The 26,216-nt window shown below is 47.7% G+C and overlaps 1 protein-coding gene across 1 annotated transcript in view; it reads right to left on the bottom strand.

Moving 5' to 3' along the window:
• The window catches only part of TOX2 (TOX high mobility group box family member 2), a 141,325-nt gene that overhangs the window by 64,948 nt on the left and 50,161 nt on the right, over positions 1 to 26,216 (bottom strand). The window contains exon 3 of the mRNA XM_009284581.2: positions 3,732 to 3,977. Within this exon, the coding sequence (XP_009282856.1) occupies positions 3,732 to 3,977 (246 nt within the window). The remainder of the gene's footprint in view (positions 1 to 3,731; positions 3,978 to 26,216) is intronic.

The following is a 26,216-nucleotide window of genomic DNA, read 5'->3' on the forward strand; positions in this document are numbered from 1 at the left end:
CCGCGTTTCTCTGCCCCCTCCCCTGCTTTCCCCCATGTCCCCGTGGCCCCCAGGTCCCAGCCCCGGTGTGGCCCCAGCCCAGCAGGTCTCCCTGCAGAATCCCGGAGGGCTCAGCAGCCGCTTGTCCACACCGTAACGCTGCAGGGATGTTCTGAGTGGGCAAAGTCATTCTCTTTCCAAGGAAAACGTCTTTTTTCCTCTTTGATTATCTTTTCCTAAATATTCCCATTTCTCAATGAAAATCACATCTCTCCAATTTTCTTTCCCTCCTGCCATTCCTCCTCTTTCCCTCCTTCCTCTTTTCCCATAGCAAAAGAGAGGACAGTAGAAAAAAAAAAAAATCACTGTATTAAGAATTTTCTGTTTGTTTCTTGTCACCAACAGAAAAAATAACATGCCTTCCCCAAACGAGCCAGCCCTGCCTCCCCCCCAGCCTGCCTGCGTCCCGCTCCATCGGTCTTCCTAACGTCACACCTTCTGCCATCTCTTTGCCTACTCCTGTCCACCCATCCCTGCTTCTCCCCTCTCCAGCTCCTGCACCGAACCTTCAGTGTTTGAAAACTCCCTTGACTTCTAAAAACTGATGGGGAGAAGAAAAAATAATAAGGAAATAAAGTGACAGAAACAGCAATGAAGAACCATGTTATGTAAATGTAGACCTGGTCCATGGGGCAGAGCGAAGTGTGCAGAGGCCGGTGGCGTGGAGGGTGCTCTGGATGACAATGCTGAAGGGATAAGGAAATGTAGAGGTGCCAGTGGCTTTGGTTTCTCCCCATCAGGGTACAGCTCCTTTGCTCGAACGAGGGGCTCCAGCTCCTGACACCGCAGGGACGGGCTGGAGCCAGGAGCAGGGTCTGGCACACAGCAAATCCACCTTCGCTCTCCAGCTCTCATCCTGCCATGGGAATTTCTGCGCCGATTTAAACCCGCTCTGACTTGGTATTCACCTGCATAATGGGAGCAGCATCCTCCTCCCTTGCAGAGGCACTGGGAGGCTTAATTCAAGGTAAGGATAATGTTGGGACGTCCCAGGACAAGAGACACACCGAAGGGGACAGCAACCTACACCTGTATTTTCCTTATTCACTTCTGAGCTGTAGAGGAAAATACAATCCCAGAGGTCTCAGTGAGTCCTAGCTCACATATTTTCAGCAGCTCGAGATTTTTTCATGAGGATGCCTTAAAAAAATCCCAAGGCTCAAGCTACTTTTTTAGAGAAAAAGTCTGATCAACATCTGAACATTTTACCTTGAATTGTTTGTCATTTGTCACTGTATTCAAACCAAAAGACATGGCAGCCAAGGCAGGAAACAGCTGCGTATGCAAAAACCGGTACGAACTACAGCAAAGAGCAGCAGCAAGGAGAGAGGCTCCCGGCTCCAACATTTGCATGAGCAACGTCGGTCCTGGAACAAAGACGAACCCTCCGCACGCCTCCTCCGCAGCGCTCAGGCAAGGCTCGCTCCCAGACTGGCGTCCCACCACCACTCGTGTGGCAATAAATCCCCTCTTTTTGGAAGTGTTAGCAAACAAGCCCCTTTCTTGATCCGGAGGCTTCCTGCTGCAAACACCCACCCGAAGGTGGTTGACTTTCGGGCAGGGTTGTAGCACGTCGCGTGCCCTGCACCGTCACGCAGCGATGCCTGAAGCACGGCTGGCTTCACGGGGCCACCACCGAGTGGGCTACGGCTCGATGGGCACACGGGCAGGAGGTATTAACCATATGAGTTTAAAAATCTGCTCTGCCTCCGGGATTTTATTGTGTTCTCACGTGCCTGCGCTGCCCCCACTAATGCTAACAGGAGTTAGATGTGTGCTATGGGATGAATGCTGCCATCGTGGGCTGGTGCTGGAGTAAGGGGAGACTCAGTTAGGGCATTCAAAAAAAAAAAGGGGCTAGAAGGTGTTGCCTTTCAGTGGGAGAAGTCTGACGGCATGGAAAAAAGGCTTCGACAACAGGGTATGGCAGGACTTAATTTTGACCTGAAATTGCAACGCAGTTCACTCCCTGATCTACTTCCTTTGCTGCTGGGACCTCTGAAGATGTATTACAGCTCCAAGGGTTTCCGCTCAAAACTAAACAGTTTCAATTCACTATCAGCTGGAAAATTTAGGGTTCACTGGATTTTTTATTTTTGTGGTAAGGGGCAAACAAATCTTAATCTCTCTATTCTACATTTACAGCCCACTAAGCCCCTTTCTTATCTTCTCTGGCTCAGTCCTGATTTATTGTCACGATGCTGCATTTGTAAAACAGTACCATAAAGTAAGAAAGAACATTTCCCAAGGACTACTCCAAAATAAATTACTTCAGACGTACAGAAGCTGCTTAATAAATCCCACTATTCTTGTTTCTTTAGGTATTTTAGAAAGTGATTTATAAGTGCAATATCACCTCTCAAAAATGAGACAATCAACACAGGATAAAATTATCGTGTTATGAAAATAGGGGTCAGGCAAAGGGGCTGTGCTTTAAATTAAACCAGGGAAAAATATTTCATCTGAAATTGACTCTTTTTGTCTCAGAAATGAATGTTTTAATCACCTAAGAACCTAAAAGCTAACACAGAGGCCTAAGTAATAAATAATTTCATAGAAATATGCCTGTGTTCAATATTGATGGGCAGAACATGATCTTTTTCTTAAACACACTAACAATGAAACTTGGAGATGCATCAAGACTTTAGAAAGCCTTGGGATTTTCCTAGACTAAGAGATAATATCCCATTTAAATATTTAAATATCACTACCTTTCAGACTGTTATCTATTCAAGCAATCAACACCAAATATTCTCCAGCTAGCGCAGTGGCAGACTCGCAGGCATGCTATTTAAGTAAAATTAACTCTGTTTGATATTGATGCCTTCCAACGACATCCATGAAAATCAATGATCTTAGAGAGAAACAATGTAGAAAACTAACCATAGGGCTAAATCTGCTAAGGAGGAAAATACTATTAAACAGCAACGGTATTAATTCAATACCACTGTCAAAATCAAGTCACAACCTTTCCTCGGTGCTGCTGATACAGAAGCGTCGTAAGGTCTAATTAGCCCTGAAGTTTCTTCCCAGAGCTGCACTTTACTTCATTATCCCTGCCTTATTTATCCCTACGGAAGAGCCATTTGAAACTTCGCAAGGTATCCCCTTGCCACGGTGTGAGCCAAGAGGCAATCTGAGTTTGCAAGTGCAAGGGGGATCTTGTTCCCCTTGAAATCAATAGGACAGCTTTCCCTTCATGGAGCATCCGTGCTCCTCCTGCGGATGCCACTGGGGCCACCCTGGCAGCAGGACACAGGGGTGACGGGCTGGGGCCTTTTCCCAGCAGGAGAAAGGATGCAGGGCATAGGGGCTATGAACTAGGGGCTTTGGCTGGTCACCTTCACACGGGGTTGGAGCACATGCACTTTGCTTGGTTCAGTGAGGATATTATGTACCCAGAGGAAAACAACCTTCCCCCCTGCTCTTGAGCAGTTAATAAGGCTCAGGAAGACACCAAACTGAAAACAAAATTGCCACCATGAGCATGGCCATGTAGGTGACTGCAGCGTCTGCCACCGCACCCCGACCTTGGCGGGCAGCAGTGCAGCAAGGCAGGGCTGCATCACCAGCTCTTCCCAACCCCCAGTGCAAACACCTCATCGTTAACATCCTTCTACGTTCGGTTGAACTCATAACACGACATACAGAGCGGCTTTAACATAAGATAGTAAGAGGGAGAAGTCACTGACCGTGGGTAGCTGGCTGGAGAGAAGATGCCCATCCTGACTCAACATGTTGGAGACCATGATGGCCGGCAGGTCCATGTTCTGGTAGGGGTACGCTGGTATCAGACTGTTCGGAGGGAGGCTGTGGCACAGGGAGTGATATCCAGTTTCGTGGTCCACCAAGTGCAGGAGGGAAGGATCAGGGAGATTAGGAGGCGTTATGGGAGGGATCTCATAGTCTTCGTTATTCTCATTCTGACCGTTATATGTCTAAAACATGAAAAAGACATTTTGCAATGCGTCACTGCCTTGTTGCTTCAGCAAAGAAAAGCAATTATTTGTGTAAGAAATACAAAAGCACATTCCAGTGGAAATGGTTTTGTTTTAATAAAAAAGACATCTCCAGCCCTGGACACCAGCAGGTCGTAACTACGTAGGAACCGGGCAGTGAGTGTGGCAGCGCTGCACCATCCATCAGGGACACCACGGGTCCTTGCACGCCTCAGATCTGCCTGGGGCATCCGCGCTGCTCCCCCTCCCTCACTGAATCCCTCTAGCACATCTTTAGCTCGCCAAAACCTCAGCAGAAACTTCTACGCCCGGATCGCAGCCAGGCAAGCGATGCTCGCACAGCCATGAAAGAGCATGGCCGTTTCCCAACCAGCTGCTGCATTTTTAAGGCAAAGTCCCTCTCTGGGCACCCAGCTCAGCTCTTACAGTACCTACAGTTTGTATTTTCAAGAGTGTTTACGAGAATTAGCTCTGTAGAATTAACTAGTACTTGGGAACAAAATTCCCGTTGATTCCTCACAAACTCCAGCACAGAAGCTACAACCAGGGAGAGAGATTTGGAAACAGCCATCACATGTTTTTTAAATCCTTTAAAGAAAGCCTGCATGACTCCACCACACACGGAGATTTGTCCTTCCTTATATCCTCATCCAAATTGCATTTGGACAAGCACTCCCTCACCTCCCTACCAACGCTCCCTCGAGGTGACCACGAACACCCAGAGATGTTGGTACTCCTTGTGCTTCCCATGTTTTCTGGTGGCTTGTTTACTTCTAAGCGTTCCAATTTATATGGAGAAAGTATGTTATAGCACCTGTGCAATCGTTTTCACTTCAGACAAAAACATATTTGCTTCATAATGTTAAGTGTGAATCTATCCAAAATTATTAATTATCAAAGCAGAATATAATGAGTTTCTGGCAGGGGAGGCTTATTCTAAACACCTACTGTTTCACATATTATTATAGAATATGAAATTCTGATTTGCTATAGTATTATACACATGGATTTTAAGCTAAATTTCTCAGATCACCTAGTTTCATGGTCGGATTTTGACTTAATACTTGATTTAAGAGCAAAACCCCAGATGTGTGCAAAACCAGTTAAGAACTGTAGGCTTTATTAATCCATTGCCCCAGAGCTCACACTCGGATTCATGCTCTTCATCACCCCAGACGGCAGGGAGAAAACCCTTAATAAAATAAAATAAACCCCATATTTAACCAGAATACAGAAGTCAGCGGGAGAGGCAGCGGGGAGCAAGGAGGTATCTGTGGACAGGTGGAAGGGCTCCCAGCGGGAATGCTCCGGCACTGCCTGGGAGAGACGCGTCCCTGCGGGGTGTCAGAGCAGGGGGTCACTTCTGCCTCCCCCCCCAGCCGGGGCCAGAAGCGGCCCATCCTCTGCTAAGCTGGACCCCCACCTCTCGCCTCCCCTCGTCCCCTCGCAAAAAAAGACAGAGAAAAGAGCAGGTACTGCACATCCCACCCGACCCTTCACATTCGCTTGAGATTCCCACTGGCTGTGGGGAAATCTGAGTATGCAAGAAATACAAGACGGAGCCCGGGCTGAGGTAGCTCTGTACCAACAGTTATTGTTCGGGGGAAATTCAAGCCCAGCTATTTTTCCAGCCAGCTTCTGTCTAGCAGCGGTATTGTACGGGGAAGGCAGGGGGCTGAGAGGTTGTACACAACAGCAGACAGATAGATCCCATTTAATACGTCTAGTAGTTAGGTTTCTGTTTGGGCTACGCACTTCGAGGTACACCGATTCTTTCACAGTTACTTAAGAGGATTTCACTCCACGCTCTATGGGAAGGGATTTAAATAAATCATTGCACAGCAAACTTGTTCCTCCAACTGGTTTATTTTGGTATCAGGTATATAAGCAAGTGGCTTTGCTGTACTTAACTAAATTATGTAAAACCCATTCAAAGTTTCCTAAAGCTCTCTTCAAAACTACAAGTTCCTTGTGTTGCTGCAGAGCAGCTCACTGAAGGGCTTTGAGGCGGTTTTGTAAGGAGCACGAAAGCCCCGTCGCCCCGCTCACCCCCCTGCACATTTCTGCCTCCGCTCTATTCAGCCGAGGGGGGGGGCAAAAAGACCTGTTTAAATCACAAAGCTTTCCGAATAGCTACAGTATTGTGCAGACATATCAAAATTACAATCAAAGCTGTACACAATCAAAATCAGATTAGACAATATCCAATCAACATAATCAGACTTGGTGCCTGCCAGCTTTTACACCCTATCGCTACGAACAATTTTCCAAAGCAAGCCACGTTTATTCTATATATGTTTTCAATAGATCGCTAGAAAGGTAAGGAAGGGAGATGAGACAGATAGACACTTGGAAGGGTGGGAAAAGGGGGTGATTTATTGTCACACACTGTGCCTATTGACACGTCCGAGGTGACGTCTCCGTCCCCACGAAGGGTGGTCTCACGCCGCGTGCACAAAAGCCGTCATCTCAAACCAGTAACACCCAACACCCCTTTCTACCACCAAGTGGGCTACGCTGCAGATTATATTTTCTATTCTTATGTTAATCCGAATTAAATTAAACAGCCAATTATATGTTGTAAGGATACATTACAAATTAGATTAGTGAGCTGGTCTGAACCCATTCATCCCACCAGGACCCCAAACGCGAGTGCAGAGAAGCTCGCTCTGCTAAAAGGCTGCCCATTACAGTACACAAAAACCCACGGAAGATCTAGGATTTTCCACTGTCAAACAGATGACAGTTGTGATTACACATTATTCCTCTTCAAATTAAAACACTGAAATCAGCTGAAACAACAAGCCTCTTCTTGCAAACCCTCTCTCGGCTCGCGCTGCAGGGCAGATGGGTGCTGCTTGGAGTGTCAAACCCCTGCTTCTGCCTGCAGCGGGATGGAGCAACAGGATCGAGCCAAGCACTCTCAGAGAGGGGACAGTGCCTCTTCTCTGACTCCCTCCTTGCCCTCAGACCCCCGTGCATCTCTGTGCCCCAGCTACAGGGGTTGTGCTGCAGGGCCAGGCACCGGGCATGGACTGAACTGCCCTGAGCACGGCACCAGGGCTATGCGCCATGCTTGCACAGTGATGCCACAGGATGGCATTGCAGCCATCCTCCAACGACCAAACTCCAACAGCAGCAAAATCATATTTAAAAACAATTTTTCCTTCTTGAAATCCAAGTTTAAACAGGGGTCCCTGGACCATCTCCACCCACCTGCAGATTCAGGGGCAGAGAACAGAGGGGTGGAGAGGAGGTGGCGGGGGGACATGAAGAGATGCATCCATCTGGCTGTGCTCATGCCATGCAGCTTCTCCACCACCCTTTCATCATGCCTGGGGACATGAAGAGATGCATCCATCTGGTTGTGCTCATGCCACGCAGCTTCTCCACCACCCTTTCATCATGCCTTGCTGGGCCACAGCTCCCTAGATCAGTGCCTTCGGCACAGGGACGTGTGGAGGGCTCTGTAACGGGAAGAAAGGCTCTGGTTCCCAGCAAGGTGACACCCAGGCCACGTCCAGGGCCAAGAGGAATCAGAACGGGTAACCACATTACTGGCTGCTCCCTCCTAGCTCACAAGCACAGGGCTGGGGAAATGCTATTTGCATTCATTTGAGAGGAAAGTCAGAATTGCTGAACCCCTTGCAAAAGCACAGGGTGACTTGCACAGCAAGGTCCCGTTGCCAGAGCTGCAGTGGCACCAGCAGGCACAACCTGTGCTCCTGAAGCACCAGCAGGTCTTGAGACACCCCAATGTGGCCTACTGCCAATGCTGCTCCCCACCACGGGGATGATATGCCATGATCTCCCAGGCTTCCCGTACTCCCTGACGCTTTTCAGGAGGGAGACAGAGGTGGATGGGAGACACCCAAACCCCCAGGATCTGCAGGTGACCCACATGAGGCTAGTGGGGAAGGACACAACGGCTTGTGCAGCAGGAGAAGGCTGAGAGGGAGGACAGGGAAGTGGTGGGGCTGGAAAAGGGTTAAGGAGCTGGCAGAAGCAAGTCCCCGAGGGCAGAATGAATGAGAACAGAGGGTGACACAGCAGGGCCCTGCAGGATGGCCCTGGCCAACCAGCGGGAGCAGAGCTATTTGAGGATGAAGAGGAAGGACACAAGTCCCTGCCTCTTGCATGCATTCTCAAGCAACAGTGCAGTGCACACCCTGAGCAAAGCTGTGCCGACTGGGGCTCAGGTGGTTCTGCGGTGCATGTCTGTGGGTGCAGAAGAAGCAGGAGTTGCAGTTAAAGGGTGCCCCATATGGACGTGGAGCTGAATCAAGAGAGTGGGTGGAGAACAAGAGCTTTACAGGGGAACGAGCTCGTCCCACTGTCTGTCTCCAGTGTCCCAGGCATGGAAAGACTGGGTTTTAACAGCAAAACTGGATCTTCTTTTATATGGCTGGAGAAGCACCCGATTTATAAGCTCATCAAGTTGTGGACATCTTCTCTACATGCCCTTAAGCTGCATCTGAAAATTATTGTGGGTCAAGGAGAGAAGTGAGGAGCTCTCACTCCGGACTGTCAGCATCCAGCGACAAGCAAGCTGGAAATAGCGCCGAGCATTTTCACGGCAATATCTACCATTGCTGTAATGCAGCGCAAACGCCCACGACAAAGGAACACGCTTCTGCCGCTGCTCCAGGGCGGGAGAGAAACAATCCTACCTTTCTTCTGCTCTTATCAGCGGGCTGCACCAGGCAGCGCTGGGGGAAGGTCAGGCAAGGGGTGCTGAAGCCAGAGCTGCCTTGCAGTCACCTGGGCTGGATGTGTGGCAGCTCGGGGGGCTGCCCTGGGAGCAGGCAGCAGGGCAGGTAGCGAGAGCTTCAGCCATGAAGCCCTCTTGTCTGCTTTGAGAAAGCCAGGCCACATCACTCAGCTTTTTTACACCATCCCTGATGTGTTTGCGCCCGATCACCAGCACACCTGAGACTGATGGGGTGTGCAGGGATGGGAGTGGAGACCCCCATTCCCAGCTCTCACTTTGATCTATTCAAAGCATTGGTCCAGATCTCCACTTCTAGCTCGTGCATACTGAGCCCAGACATTTCTCTGCCTTGTAGCATGCAGACCCCAGTGCAGGAGAAGGCTCTCAGGCAGGAGGCAGCTTTGGGGACCGGTCTGTTGATGGCAAGCAGCTTGTCTCTGCTGCAAACACAGAGCACATCTATGGGTTATCAACATGCCCTGGGTGTCCCTCACCTCTGCACTGCGAGATGGCCCAATGGGCACGGCGACCCTGCACATCCTCTGCCACCGGACTCAAAACCACACTCAACGTTGCTGCTGCTTCATCTTTCGCTCCTACACCGTACCTCCTCTTGAACTGCAAATAAAGCAAGCCCTGGTGGCTCCCACCAGCCACCCAGTAACAAAACCACCCTGCCTAACCGTGGACCTGAGCTCAGGGAAGCGTTCCCAGCAAGCACAGTGAAGAGGGGCTGTTTTGGATCCATCCATCCACCCACCCCTGCACAGTGGCCAGGCGGCTCCACACATCCAGCTGATCTGAGACTAAGGGATGTCCACATGCCTTAACGCAGTGCAGCTCTTGGGGGACCAGCTGTGATTCAGCCAAAGCCATAACCACAGCCGTGTTTTAAAGGACACTGAGAACTCACTGTGCAGATGACTTGGGAGGGAGCTACAAGTGTTGAGCATGTCTACAAATTAAGCCTTTAGCTTCCTCCTGTATTTCCCCTCTTGGGAGGAGAGGAAAGTGCTGTCCTTCTTTACAAAACACCCTACAGCCGGCCAGTACCATCTCTTCACTGTGCATTGGTATTAATCATAGAGGACATGACTTGACGAAGGACCTGGGAAACCGTTCTCCTCAGCAGCATGGCAAATGTCCAGTGACCCCAATTCTCCACTGAGTCATGTTCTGTGTGATTATCCATGAGGATCCAGGAGTTGCAACCAAGCATTGATTCAGAGAAATATTATTCACAGTGAGAAGGATAGAGATTTGCAGTATTATTGCAGGTAAATATTTGCCCTGTCAAATAACATTCAACAGTAAATATGAGCCTAAGAGAGAACATTTATTCTTGGTAAGGTACAAGGAAATACGTAGGCTGGCGTGATCCATCCCACCCTAATCATCCAGATGACACAAAACACCATGGACTCTGTACCATCCCTCATCTACTAACTAGGTTTTTCCTGCAGCTAACGCAAGAGCTTACTGCCGTAGGAACGTGACCCTCTAGACACTTCAGAGATTAGATGGGTCTAAACAGACCAAAACCAGCCTGGCAGGTCTGCAAAGTGAGGAAAACATTGCTATTTGTGAGGCTGAGAGGTATGACCAAGGGCTACACCTTGAGCTCCTGGTGTGCATGAAGAGCAGGGAGGACACGGAGGTTATGGGCTGCCCACGCCGTCCCACGAGCACGAGCCTGAGGGCTGTGTCCCCAGAGAGAGCGCTCCTCTTCTACCGGCACCATGAGCTCTACCAGTGCAGCTTGGGAAAGGGGCTGCAGAAAAACAAGCAGGTGGTTTGTGGGGTATCTCGATTGCACCAAAGCTGGATGATGCATCGGATCGGGTCAGAAGCCAGATAAGCACATTGCTTTTTCATACAGAGACTTTCCCTACTTCTCTTACATACATACAAAAGGATTCACCGTGTGCCAGTGTTCACACAAGCTGCAGGGCACGCCAGGTTGACAGAAGATCTTGGGCCATATAGAGGAAGAGAGTCCAAACACAATAAATAAGTGAAAACCAAAGCTTAATGAAGGCAAGCTACCCTGCATTTCCTTGAACACCTCCGAACTGCTCTCCCACCACACACATTACTCAGCACAGGCACGATCATATTTGCAAGAAGGGGATTTTGATACGTTTCTCCAGCACGTGAACCACAGAGGTTTTCTGCTCAGCGCAAAGCACTGAATCCACAGGGACAGAAATGATAGTTCAGGCGGCAGGAGGAGGTGGAAGTCACTTGGACATTGCAAACTACAGAGAAATGCTCTGGGGCCAGCAAGGGAAACGGCCCGGTGCTCGCTGCAGGGTGACCCAGGGGGCCGCGGGCAGGGGTGCAGATCCCTTTGGCACCACTTCTCGGGGGGTGTGTGGGGGGGGGATGCCGGAGGGCTGTGCTCGCACCTGTGATTCCCAAAGCCCCGTGCCAAGAAGTGAAGTAGCGCTGATTTTCCGCGTCAGCAGCTCTGGGTCTTAGGAATGGAAATTGATTTGCCCCATCTTCACACACGGAGATCCAGCGTGTGAATAGCAGGGCCGATGAATTACTTGGGTAGAGTTGGATAAATACTGTAAAGAAGTATTTATTGTCAGTCACATACAATCTACAAATTGTCTTTGAAGTGTTCCCAGCCCCTTTTACATTAATTTTCACACGCTCAGGTTTTTGACTATGGGAATGCTGTTGAAAAGGGAAAAATGAGTTCTTGCATGAACATAAATGTGCATTGGAAGCGTCTGCACAATCTTCAGTAACAGTCAGCCACACTGGGGAGGTTGGGAGCACAGCAGAGCAGCAGGCAACCTGCGGGAAAGCTGGGCTCTGCCTTCCTCTCTGCTCCTCTTCCATACCTGTAGTAGCGGGTTTTTACATCCCAAACAAATGTCGGTTCACCCAAAGAGCAAGCATACACCTCCACGTTCCCCGTTTCTCACCATTTCCTCCTATCGTGCAGGCATTGCTCTGATGCAGACTCTGCATGCTACGACAACCCGCAGCAGAAAGCCAGCCTCCAGCTCAATTGCAGCGCTACTGCACGGCCTCACCTTTGAACGGAGCTGGATGTTTACCTTCTAACGTTACATGAGTTGACCTTCTCCCATCTCCTACAGACACCAATCCCATGCAGGAACACAGCCATGGGTCTTCCAAAAGCTGAGCCTGCCGGATGGTTTCAACCAAATTTGACAGCACAAGAAAAGTCTCTTTTCGACAAGTTTCATAAAACCACATGTGCACAGAAGGGAGATACCAGGGCCCTAAACATTCATGCTTGCCCTAATAACCTTTGATCTCCTTGGCCAGTTGCTACAGCAGCGAAGGGACGGCTGCGATGTGGTGCCGTGGTGCTCAGCAGGACGGGGACTGTGAAGGGAACCAGCCAAGAATATTCAGAGGGAACAGAAAATCTCAGCTGACTCAGAAAGATAAAGTTTTGGGAGGCATGCGCCCAATTCTGCTGCTCACCGGAGAAGTTTTGTTTGTTTTACGTGCCACCGAACCCAGAAACAACATTCTTGGGACTCTCTGGCCTCAACCTGTCCATCGGTACCTCATTTATGTGGGTTGGAAATGAAGAACAAGCTACCAGTTGTTAATAATCATCTGTGTGATGGACAATCCCCGAGATTCAATCTGGGTAAGGATTTGCTTGTGGCTGTGGCTGAAGAGAGGCAGCAGCGGTGACGGTCCCTGCCCTCTGCCCTCAGGTACAGCCCAACAGGGCTTCTTGGGATTCACGATGTGAAGCAGGTGCGTGCATTTCTGCCACATCCCTTTTGGTGCAAGTAAGAGATTACAGTCAGTTTTTATACTGTCCAAGCTGCGGTTGACCTGCATCACCACTTCACCAAAAAAAGCTAAAAATAATGGAGTTCTATGAACAATTTATAGCAAAAGAAATCAGCCCTATTGTAGGCTTTTAAAAAGGCTCCCAACTCCCTCTCTCCCCCCACTTTTTTTTTTTTTTAATCAGTATCTTATCCAGAACTGGAATCCTGTCAAGAATAGTGGATAGCAGAGAACTATAACTTCTTATTATGTGTATAGTGATTTTATGAATTCAGTGGGGAATGAAATGCAATTTTGTCAGACTTGTCTGTGTTCATAATGACCAAGTCAAATTAATCATCGTGGATAATACTCCTGTGTCAGCCATTCAAGAGATTTTTTAATAGAATTTTTCTGATTCATGTCTTGCAGTACATCAGATCTGTAGTAATGCAGGCACTTCTAAAAATCAGTGCAATTATGGCTTCTTGTTGGCCTGTCATTTTCCTGGAATAAAAATGTCTCTGCAAAAGTCATATACTGTACATAAACCAAAATGGAAAACAAAAATATAGTTACAATTAGGCTTGATTTTTTCTAAAGATTTAATATCATTTTGAGGCCATTATTTACAGGCAATATATAAAGCTACGGCGCATGATGCTGAAGATGGACTGGTTTATCACAACACATACCAATTTTGTCCTGGTTGTCATTCTTCCTTTGATTGCCCTATGAGTTAGTGGTTTTTGCAGGCATGGAAATGACTATCCCATAGAACAAACAGGGGATAGGTAATGGGCTTGCAGTCAAATTATTGTGTTTATTAAAAATGTATCCAGGAAAGCCCACACAGATCCCAAAGGGCTCTTGTTCAGGAAAATCTCTGGTTCAAGAAAAGGTTACAGTTACCATAAAGGCAGATATACATGTATGGAAGCAGCAGTGCAGCAAGGATTAGTAATGCTGCGTTTATCCTTCTGGGGAAGAGAGAGAGAGAGAGAGCGCGCGCTCTAATTCCCCAGTGACACAGACAAAAATGAGTTTTGGAAGTAGTTACCCCCAGGAATAAAGAGGAAGACAAATGTAATCCACCTCAGATATCTCAGCCTTTCCTGCTCTCATTGCAAGGCAGCAATTGCCTTGTAAGAGAGTGCAGGGAAGGACTCTGTCAGAGCCACAGCATGTCCCAAAAGAGAGCTCCACTTGAACCTGCTGGGACAACTGTGGATCCTCCAGATCCACCTTCTCATGCCACCAAGTACATCCTGAAAAGCTCTCAAAACCACTTGCAGGGAGGAGTGGAAACTCACGACCACATACTATCCCTCCCAAGAACTCAAGACCCACATAAGCAATCAGACCAAGAGTTTGTCTGGTCAAACATGCTGACCTAAAAATTAGCCAGTACTAGCTAGCGTTTTGGAGGAGATCTAAAAATCCCTAGAGAACAGTTATGGAAGCTCCTCAGACAACAGAACAATTCATCCCTCCCTTTCACCTACCTCAGCTGGTTTTATCGTCCTTCCACCTCCTTGCATCTCTATTACGTTCTTGATGTCCACATCTAGCGGCAGGGAGTTCCCCAGGCTCCTTACAAAATTTGCCCAAGCCTACCGCTTTGCAGATTTGCTGTTGTTACTCCTCTCAAACGCCATTTACACGAAACAGAGCATGTCCAGGCATCACCTTCCTCTGCCCCATGCTGTCCTGATCCGTGCTGGGGTATTCATGTTACAGCACACGTGGAGGTGCTACATCTGGACCCCCCATCTCCAGCTCTGGAGGCTGAACTCTGTAAGGCAACACCACGTCCCTGTAACAAAGGCCTTCAACTTCCAAATAAGCAGATGGGATATTAGGGCTCAAAGTCTGCTGACAGTGTTTTCAGAAGCATTCAATATTGGCTTATGCAAATGTCGGCAATAACCAGGGCTCCTGAAAACTCTTTGTTGTATCTTCATAAGCGGGGCCAGGACTGTAAGGCATGTTTGATGCGTAGCTGCTCCTGGATCACCCGTCGTAATATCTAGCTTCACCTATGTTTTAGTTACCTCACACTGACGAGAGAACTGTTTCATTTCACTACGTGTTTTTCTGGCTATTCTTCCCTATTTTTTTCAAAGCAAACGTGGCAGTGCTCCTGGGAAAGCTAGGAGACGTGCAAGCTCCGCTCCACATCGGCAAAGTGTACCCTCTGTCATCTGTCTCACAATCAGCCTCCTTAAAATTGTTTATAACGATTTTCGCCTGTTTTAAAAATATATTGAAGGGACTGTATACCCAGCGAGAGAGGAGCCGATGGGGATCTAAAATTAGACCGACTGGGCCAGACTGATATAACCCCTTTTCTTTTCTTTCCTAGTATCTCGCCTGGAAGCAAATACAAGGAATATGATAATATTCTACTCAAGAATATCATGCATTTCTGGGAATTATTTGAGGAGTACAGATTTTACATAATTGCCTTTTTTGTCTCATGGCATACTGAACTTGCATAATAAGATCAGTGCAGTTCACAGAAATTCATTGTTGGACTGTACGGATTTGGTATTTTGTGTTGCGCCAAGGGTACATTATATAATGATGTATAATGCACTGTAAGCAGGTCAAGAGATAGGGCGGCCTGAAAACAGTAATGGAGTGCATGCAAGGAAGAATTAGTAAAAAGCACTCTAAGAAATTAATTCAACCCAGCTTCAGTCGAGCAAGAAGGACCCAGAGCAGGAAGGAAACGATATTCTGTACCGTACTTGTCCCCTTTCGGTTTTCGTCTTAGAGAGTATTTCCCTTATGCTCAAAACTGAAGGTGTGGGGTTAAGGGATTAAAAAAGCCTTTGTGGCACACTTTGCATGGATGCTTTGTAGCAAGTTTTTCAGAGTTTCATCTCAAAGGATATGTCCTAGCCCTCTGCAGCCAGCCAGCAGAGCCATACTCTGTGCCGCAGGTACTGCGGCAAATACTGCTTTACCCAGACGTCTGCAGCAAGATCCTCCAGCAAAGCCGTAATGGCAACACAACCCATCTTAAATCAAGTCTTTTTTCTCCCAGATGTACCCTGATTTTTTTTTTTTTCCCCCCTGCCATCAGCAAAGACAAAGTCTCAGACGAAGGCCAGTGCGGTCCTCCCACGCCAGGGCACACCTGCAGCCACCAGCATTGGTGTTTGCAAGGCGTTGAGACATGCATGCGCGTGCGCAACTGAGAGTACGCCACCAGCACAATCGCAGCAAACACTGCAAATCCGTTGCTAGAGCCTAAGGGGGCAATCTGCAATTTTTTCCTAAGTGGTCCTACACTACACCTGGTTTTCGCTCATCACTATACACGTGCACTGGTTTCCCATACGCAACTGAAGTACTTAACCTCAGGCTGTCCTTCTAGTACACAAACGAATCGTCACAGCACTCGGAGTGTCGATACTGCTCATGATCCCAGTCCAAGCCTACGAAAGCAGAGCAAAGCTGCTGTTCAACAGTAACAGCTCTTGGTACTCTTGCCTACAAAGTGAGGGTATCAGCCAGATGAAATCACAAACTGGGTCAGCCCCAGTACCTTTGCTGAATTTCTAGCTAGTTAATGTTGTGAGCCAGGCCAGCGTGGCCAGCGGCGGCAGGGATCAGGCCTGGACCTTTGAAGCCCAAAGCATTGCTCACCACAAATGCGCTCAGATTTGAGCCCACACGCTTCCGAAGTCAGACTTGGGACCCCAAAGCAAATTGACAAGAAAACTACATATATTTTTTTAAAAAAAGAAGTAATAAAATCCAACAGAAGCAGTGGCACCCCCCCTCCCCATCACCCAGATCTGACGTGTCTGATTAGCACGAGAAAGGCAGAGATGTGGGGAGAGCTTGCATAATGTTGTGCAATCTAGCACCTCCCCCAGGGTGCCCAGCTGCTGCAGAAGCAATTTCACAGCTCATCATCCATTATGAGATTAAAATAATTTTTTTTCCTCCCGTGAAGTATTAATAAATTGTGCAGGCAGACCAGAGTTAGTGCCATTTACACAAATGGTAGTGAATCACCCACCTAGTTATTTCTTAATGGATTGAGTATCTGCATTCCTCCTTATCCTGTAATTTAAAAAACTAAATACACAAACCTGTTTATTTGTCTCATCAGGCCCTGAGCCAGCTTTTATTAAGCCTGGGGATACCGGGACAATGGCAGAGCTGCTGCCTCTCGTGGACCTGCCCCACCACTTTACAAGGGAACAATACCAAAACGTCCACGTCGATCAATATGAAAGGGGAAATGCACTACAAAAAAGTCCAAGACACATTGAAATCCCTCCCAGAATTCACTTACTTTCCCTTCTGGGGGCAAAACTCACTGAGGCATTGCTGATATAATGCGGCTTCCTTGGTACATATACTGAAGATGTAAAGCTGTAGTCAGAGCACCACTAATGGCTCTTTGAACATCTCTGCTTTATTACGGTATCAGATGAAGCAGGCATGTTTAATGTTTAAACTTCCAACGACAAATGCCTTCAGCAAATATGTTTTATGTATTTACTCAGTGCTTCTTAAGCGCCTGTCGCATTAGCAGCTAAGGTGCTGCTTACCTTTTTTTTTATTTTATTAACATTAAGAACATACCAATGCTTTGTAGAATGCCACCTTCTTCCCTCCCCTCTCTCCTCTTTATCCCCAAGAAGAGCTTGAAATCCTTTACCCGTCCATCCACTGCAAAACATTTCAGACTGCCAGGAAGTTGCCGAAATGGGAAAAGGAAATAAACTGAAATCACCAGCGCAATAAATCAGCCTCTCACGTTATCCCGAAGACCCTCAGCCCCAGAATCTGGCTCCAGCACGCGGGAGAAATGCCAAAGCCAGATACCTCTGAGTCAGCTTTGCCAAAGTAAACCCTGAGATGAGACAGCAAGAGCATCTACCCGATTTCAATCTCAATGATTGGGTTTGGGCGGGTGCTGCCTCCAAAGCCAGGGCAGGCAACATCTGCAGCTAAGCATGACCTGGTTTTGGTTGGTCAAAGGAGATATTAAAGATTAACTATCGGATCGGGATGCCTCACTCCTTGCAGACCCTAAATATGCAAAACTTATCGATGTGCCAGTCCTCCCAGTCCATGACATGTCAAGATAACCACCCGGGATCTCTCTCTACCTCCTTTGCATTTACTGAGCTTCTGAGTGCCACAATTACAAGCCTTCCTCCACAACCACAAGTGCAAGAAATTTATTCATTTACTCACTTATCCAAAGCAGAAGCTGTCATGTCACAAGAGCACAAAGGTGCCGGGCTGTTAGGGAAAGCACGAAGCACCAGGAGACTCATGACAAAATTGTGAGAACTGTAACATGGTGCATGGCCAAGCATCCAAATCCCCAGCGTAGGTGTGAAAATCTCAGCCTTAAGCCTCCAATATGTGAATTTTGGGAAACAGATTTTATCTTTAACGATTTTAACAATTTTTTTTTTTCTTTAATAAAAACAGGCTTATGTATGGTATCTAAAAAAAGGCAGGAACACACGCATTGCTGTGAGGGGCTCATCTATGTCCTAAATCACAGATACTCATCAAATACCTTCTAAAGCATTAAGCAACCTGGACAAAATGAATAGCTAGAGTAGGTACCATCCTTTCAGGAGGAAGGCAAAAAGGAAAAACATAAAATTAACAATCAAAATAGCAATGTTTCCCTGAAGTAAAGACAACTCTCCATCTAGAAGGACAGCCAGGACACCAAGCTGCTGGTCACAGCCAGGAGCCTGTAGCAGTGATCACCTCCAGTGCTGGCGGTGAGAAAGGACTGTTGTAGGCACTGGCAGCTCTAAAGGCAACAGACAGCATTTGTTGACACAGGGAAGAGCTTTGCAGAGGAGATGAAGGTGCAAGAGGGCTCACATCAACACCAGCACGACCTCCATCGCATGACCACGAGGGACCCGACCCAACACACAAGGCATGAGGCAGGAGGCACTCCATTAGCAACTGCATCCAAAGAAAACCAGCCCCAGCTATCCGGAGGCCAAAACAACTGAAACACTTCATTCATTAAGCAGCTGGAGAGCTTTTTCTATTATTTTTACTAGTTTACAACATGCCGGGTAGAACCTGAATTGTTCCAAGGGAAACAGGCAGAGGTGGAAGAGCCAAAATAAGAGCGAGATGCTAATGGAGAGGCGGGGGAGGCTCTGAGCGCAACAGGGCTGCAGGTAACAAAGCCAAGACATCGACCCCATGGTAAAAATTCACATTTGCCCAGTGTACTCGAGGGCTTCAGCTGCTGTCTTTCAAACCCAAGCCCACACAAAGCCTAGGTGTTTCCACAAACCTGTGACGACTCAGAGCCAAGTGCTTCTACTGCTAACACCGGTACCAAACCGGGTACCTCAGAGTCCTACTTGGTGTTACCAAAAAGCATCATCCCAGTCTAGCCCTTAATGTGATCAAAATGGGACAGATCCTTTCGAGGAAGATTACTGGAGAAGCTTGGCTGCAAGCAAAGCTGCATCGGCTTTCACCATTTCTCCTCCCATCCCTAATTTTGATATCAAACAACAGGAGTCTCTTTCCAGACTGGAACAAAGTGAGGCAGAAGTTGGCAATCAAGGATCACACGGACAAAAGAAAAAACACGCAAGTAGAAGAGAGTAGGTGTCTCTAACATGCATGTTGCAGCACATCCTCGATGCAGAAGTCTGGAAACCAGGGCAAGCAGAAGAATTACACTGCATGTTCAAATCGGAGTGTTTCAAAAATTAAACACCATAGCGTGAGTTGCTCAAAGAGCTTCAGAGTTTTCTGCGTTTTACAGAGTGGCTTTCCCTTTTTGATCCCCAGCATCTCTGTGTAAGCACGACAAATTCATCCCTGAAGTTGCATTCAAGTGCCCAATAATTTCCATCCTTTCCTTGCAGCTCCTCTCTTGACATTTCATGACCACTTTTCTAGGGAAAAACTTAAAGGCCTGAGCTCACCGTGTTTTGCTAACTAGTCCTTTGTGCATGCAAACCCACAGGCGACTGCGCGCAGAGCTCTGCCCTTGTGCAGGGGGGTGGAGGAAACATCACATTTGCACAAGCACCAACGTTAACTGCACCTGCAAGAAGGCATGCAAATATTCATGCAAAAATACACAGCTTTCAACTTGCTAACATGCAGGTGAGGAAACATCCTGATGATTTTATGAAATGGGGCTCCTCCAGCTTTGCTATTTTTGATGTAAATAATGATGTTTCCCTTTCATGTGTTCAGCGCAGGGAAACCTGCCCTGGGACGAGGGGTGGGCGGGTGTGGACCACACATCTTCCCTTTGATACCGGTGTGGGCTCCCAGGCTTGTAGCATCCTGACCTGCATGCAGAGGAGCATGACCTGCTACTACCTTGTGCCCCATCTGCTTGCAGAACTGATGGGCAATCCTCCTCCAGCCAGGTCCGTGGTGGAAACAAGCACCTTTTGGGTATTTGCTTCCAAAATGCACCAGGAATTGCTGAAGCCTGGGAAAAAAAGCTCCTCGAGAGAAAAGCAGCCCCCGGCTTCGAACACGGCGTGGGGAGCACGAGCCCTCAGCGTCACATAGGTGTCTGGTTTTGTTTAGAAGTCATCTGGAATTCTCTAAAATAAATTTGCTAAATTGTCTTCCAGAGACTGATGACTTTTTTTTTTTTCCTTCCCTCCTTAATAAACTTTCAGGGGTATCTTTATTGTTATGTCTAATTTTAGAGAAAACTAACATTTCCTGAGATTCAATTTCTCTCATAATTGTTGGAAGGAAACTAAATTGTCTGCTGTAAACATTCACTGTATTGTGTGAAAAGTATCTTTATTACAGCCCACTGGGAATATTAATAAAATTCCCAATCCTAGCCCTTCCTCACTTTTTTTTTTAAAGCTCGCTCTTTTCTCTTATATACCCATTAATGTCAGTTCAAACATTCTGCAGGCGAGATATGAGAACTTAAAATATATTATTTAACAATCAAGGGTAGAATAAAGACTTGTGAGCTCTAAGATCTTTTCTGCCTTCTCTTTCGGTGCTTTCTATTACAGAAAATGAGAATGGCTATTCCATTTGTCTGTGTGCGTGCTTAGAGTTGATGAAAAAAATCTCATTAGTTTAGTCTGACATATACTCAATACAGTCTATGTACATATTTTTTTTCATTTTATTCTACAGCTGCAAAATGATACTAAATTTCATCAGATTGGAACGAAAACTGTGGTCTTGGAACATTTCCCTTCAAGGGTCTTATATTTATTCAGAATTCATGAATCATTCTCCAGTAATACAACTATAATTATTCTTAAAGTGTTATGTTTGAAGGTTTAATATGAAATACTTGCAAAAAGCTCTTTTTTCACTTTGATAGTTTGTAATCTTCATGGTAATCAGATCAGTTAGCTCCTTCATACAGCAGCCAGGAAAATACAATTTAATAAGAATCTCATACTCTTCACTCATGTTTTAATTAAAGTAATAAAAGCCAAGTCGTATTTTGCCCTTTACAGTGTACACAGATGTATAGGCCTGAGCTATACAGCATCAGCTCAGACACTCTTGATGGCTGCTGATGGATTTCCTAGTTTGAGATAAATTTAATTCAGGGTTGCTCAGAGGCTGCTGATCATGAAAGCGATGTCACCGACAAGCGAGACCCAGCACGGTTCTTGGCAGAACAGGTGATGGGCGCACGGGCCAAACACAGAGCTCTGGGTCAGCTTTGCCACCTTTCACCCCGCCGGCAGGAGCGAAGGCTGCTGTGATAGCGGTCCTTCAGCCGGGTCCAGTGCCAGAGCATGCCTCCCTGTGAAAGACTAGCGCATACCTAACTGTCTCTGATTTTTTTGGTTCCTGTCATAGCTCTGACCAGCCTGGCCTGGTGCATCACCTGCTAGGGAAAGATCTAAGCCTTCCCCAAAGGAGGAGAACCACATAGGTGGCATGCATGCTCCCCTCCCTGGGTACCGGCAATGCACGCTCCCCACCCCTGGTACCCACATCGCACGCTCACCTCCTCCCTCGTTACCTGCATCGCACACTCCCCTCTCCCGGGCACCCATGGTGCATGCTCCCTGGTATCTGCATTGCATGCTCCCCTCCTGGGTACCCGCAACACATGCTCCCCTACCCGGGTTACTCATGGCACCCACACTCCCCTGCCCAGGTACCTGCCGGCTGCACCCACTCTGAGCCGCTCAGGCTTCAAGAAGGGGGATGCCCAGGGGTCTACTGAACAAATCCCGCAGCAGAAGCGTAAGAGCTAACACAACTGACCCATCGTGTGCAGGTGCCAAGCCAGCCCATTCTCATGGGTTGGCTCCCCAGGAGGTCCCACCACTTTGCTAGAGCAGTGAGGGGTTGGGTACCACTTCACGCTCGCAGGCAAGCTGCCAGAGCACTGCTGGACACCAGTGCGGGTTCACGGCTCTGCCCAACCGCACGAATGAGTATGAATGCCTGACTCCAAGCGTGAGGAGCTGGGTGGCCACACTCGGGATACGTAACCCTCATCATCCTCCAGTACCTGCAGAGCCCCGAGATGCTCTGCTGAGCGGGTCAGGCCACTGTGGGGCTGGAGCAGAGCCCAACCCCGCACGCACCCAGGGCAGCCCCAGAGCCGACAGGGAGCAAAGGGCTCGTTCTGCAGCCGGCCGAGGCTACGGAGGGGTCTTCCTTTCTGCACAGGCCTTCATCCAAACTCTGAAGTGGAAAATAACGCTTTCCTGCTGGAAGTATGAGGCTCCCCAGTTAATCACTCTGTTGTGACGGCAGACCCAAACACCGGCTTGGGCTGGGGCTCTGATGAGAAGAGAAGAAGTAATCAATCAGTTGGGAAAGGAAATCCCAAGAGCAACAGGCTGAGTTTTTTTTCATATTCCTGTGGCCCATGGTGCTACATTTCCACAAATAAACACAATTTTCCAAAGCCACTACCCAGAGGTCCATTACAGAAGCAAACCAACCTCTGCAGGAGCCAAAACCAAACCCCCCCAACAGGATGCGGTAGAAAATCTTGCTCGTCACAGCTAACCGATAGTGATGTTATCGCATTATCAGAGCTCAGCATCCATCGTTAGCATGTAAAGACCTGGCTCCCAATCACACTGTGTCACAGCAGGTAATTCGGGAGACAAGCGGCGAGGAATTAGCACAGTGCGAGGAGCTGGAGGATCTGAAGGCAGAAACAGCTTGTGCATAAAAGCTCCGGGATTGCCTTTGTCTGAAGTGACAGCCACCACTCAAGGACAACCCAGCACCCTCCCAGGAGCAGTGGTAGCTGACCGGAGGGGCACCGTAAGGAGGCCTAAAGCACACATAAGCACTATATTAATGTGATACCTATGCTTCGATGGTGACCTGCTCCTTCCGGAGCTGCCCCAGGTTCCCCCGTGTGCAGGTCTTCACCTTGCGCTGGACCATGCTGACCATCAAAGGCAGCAGCTCTGCATACACCGCATGCAGTCCCTTTACAGCGGCGTTGAGCACAGTGGGAAATCTTTGACAAAGTGACACTTTGTTGGCTAAAGGATGCTGCACACCACCGTCCTCTACATTTTGCTGCTATTTTATGAGCTGTTGGCTTTACGAGCTCATCAGCATTGCTGGACTGCCAGCCCACGCGTCCTCACACCACAGGAGTCACCAGGCACAGCAGCAGATCCTCTTCAGTGTTATTCAGTCTGACTGGACCTGAGCTGTGCCCCACGGTGCTCTGAAGCAGTCCCAGTTACTCCATCTGCTTCACCCTCCAGCACACAGGGAGCATTTCTGGAATCTCAGGTCCACATTTCCTTCAGCCCTGCTGATGGGCATCATGGCATTTTGGTGTCAAGGAACACCCATGCCCAACCCTCTGTCAGAACTCCTCTTGGTATCAGTATTTTCCATATGTAAAACTTTGACTCAAGATGCAGCAGCAGCAAATGCTGTTCCTTGGTGGGATACACATCGTCCTGCTGCTCCCCCTTCTCTGCCAGCCCCTGGGTACCCACCACCTCCCCAGCCCCCAGGCAACTGGACCATGGGCTGGAGCTGTGCTGCCTCCAGCTCTGGACTGCCCTCCTGCATTGATTGGGTTTTTATTATTTTTTTAAAACATTTCGCTGCTTATGGACTTCTTCACCATAAAAGAAACCAGAGCTCTATTTGAAGATCCTCATGTACATTTTGATCACACTCCTCGCAGACTGAGGGCTGGAATCAGGCGTACTGCTTAATACAGATGCTTTTTAACATCGAGCCAAAAACAATCTCTGAGCTGATTCAGATCCCAGAAAACCCGGGAAAGACTTGGGAAAGAGAAGGAAAGATTGCTTCTTGGACTGACCCGAGGGCATAGCTGGCTGCAGTCACCTGGAAGACCTTGGAGGCGTGGCGGACGCTGTGCCTAGCCCTCAGGCTGCCAGCCGCAGTGTGTGCTATTCCTCTGCCTTCCGACCACCGCTCTGATGCACCCGAGGATCTCCTTCTCCCTCCTGCCTTTGCCCCTAAACCTAAATCTATTTAGGAACCTCAGTTCTTTGACGAAATGCATGTCTATGCATGAAATTCAACCACTATGACAACCTCAGAGTTTTCCGTCCCTACAAGGCACTCTGTGTCACCCTTCAGATATCTTTGACTGTATGAGATGCTATTTCTTTTCTTTCCCCCAGAGTAAATGCAATAGAAACAGAGACTATTCATATTGGTCTAGGAACTGCTCAGTTACATCAGCTTTTCACTCTGTGATGCTTGGTGGCTGTTTTTCAAACACCCTATTGTTAACAACTTAGGAGTCCTTTGAGACCAAGTGTTGAAGATGATGTTCATTCTGCTTGTAATACTAAGGGATTTTTTTATTATTATTTTATTTAAGCACTACAGCCGACCCTACAGAAGCTTCTCTTGGTACGACTAAGTTACAGGCATCGCTTCCTGACTGCACCTTTCAAAAATTTCACTGTCACGTAGGAGTTCATGCAAAATTCACGAGCCTGGATCATCAGCTGTAGTTGTGCTCACCTCCATAACCCCTCCTGGAAGGGTTTCCATTAGCTGCTGATTATAATAAATGACATGTAACACTCTATTGTTCATTCTAAAATAGTACATGACATTCTTCCTGAATCGTCTGCTGAGAAAGGCATTTAATATCTATCAATGTCTTCCCTCTCTTTTTTATTCTCTAGCACAACATATGAAATTATACAGTATTACTCAAAGAACAGCAGGGAAAGAGCAAAATCTATATCTTAGCATGGGTGCCTGCTGCAGCATGCACTCCCAGCTTCCACTGCACTGCCAGCTCCGTTTAATCCTCTCTTTCAACTTTGAGTCAGCGTAAAGCTCTCGCTTCTCTTCACCAGGGGCCTTCTATATATATGTTCCAGCAATATTTGCAATATATCATTGTAAAGGGATTAGGGAGTCATCAGTTTTTTACTTTAAGGTGTACTCCGCCCCTGTTGTGGTTGACTCTAGACTTCAAAAGTACAAACTATTTGCAGATTGGAAGAGACCAGGATGCTGTACAGAGGCAAGAGAGTCAAACCCAAGGAGCACAATACTGCTGGAAACTCAGGAACATCAGAGCTCTCCATGCCTGGGGGACAGGGTCCTTTCTCTTTTAAACCCTTCTACTTACATCAGTGATTTTCTCTAGCACTGACCATCCCCTGACCATCATCTGTTCCTGTGATCAATAAATCAAGCCAGTCAATAGCCAAAATCAAAAGATTATGAAGACCCCGAGACATGTCTCCTCAAAGTTAAAACAACCACAAGTTTCTTCACATGCAAAGACTGATCAGACTCCTTAGAAACACAAAAGTTCATTAGGGGACTTGAGTGGAAATTGCACCAAGAATAACCTTATGGTGGGCTTTAATTTCTCCTCCACCACTCTGCTGTGCAGTCTTTACTATGACAAGACTTGAGAAGGATCACCCTAAGGTATCGACCAGCCACGTGCATGGTCTCCTGGTTTCTTCCAGCCTTTCTTCTGGAGGAAACCCAGGTCTGAGACAGAGGCCATGGTGACCATGAGCAACCTGCTGCACCTTAGAAGCTTCAGGGACAAACTAATTGCTGGAAACTTCTTCACATTCACATGTCCTTGTAGGTCAGGGACCAACCAACATGAGAATACGTCACGCCCGAGCAATCGCACACTGTTGCTTCACTGCTAGTGACGCAGCATCTCTTCCAGAGCAACTGGTGGAGGGAAAACCACGTGGGGCAAAGTCCACATTGGTCCTGTTTTACAGCTTCCTACTGGGGAGGAAGGCACAAGAACAAGGGGAGGATGACCTGTGTCTTCGTTACCAGCACCTAATTGTCCTCACGCTGCCTGGGGCTCCATGGCCACTTCATGACTGTGCAGTCACTGCGTTCTGGCTCCGCAGCCCCCAGCGGGGAAGGGGACCCCCCGCACTCGCCCTGCATGGATCTGCCCCAGACCCGGGTTTATTTTATCAACTGTTGACATTTTGCTGCCATTCAGTCGAGATTGGTGGGAGGCCCAGGAGGTGGGAGGACAACACGTCTGCCAGTATTATGACAAGGTTTGATGGCATATTTTGCAGCAGAGGCTGCCAAGATGAGCTCTGTCTAGTCTGGAGCGTTAGCACAATGTGAGGAAAGTATCCATAGCTTCCTGCACCGTCATTAATTTCTAATTATGCTATTGCTTGCTTTCCATTATTGCTTATTTACCAAACACAGCTTTATTGTACTGTCCAGTTCCTTATAACTAGCAAACCCATTGTTAT

Source organism: Aptenodytes forsteri, unplaced genomic scaffold, assembly GCF_000699145.1.
Source record: "Aptenodytes forsteri isolate BGI_AS27 unplaced genomic scaffold, ASM69914v1 Scaffold215, whole genome shotgun sequence".
NCBI lineage: Eukaryota > Metazoa > Chordata > Aves > Sphenisciformes > Spheniscidae > Aptenodytes > Aptenodytes forsteri.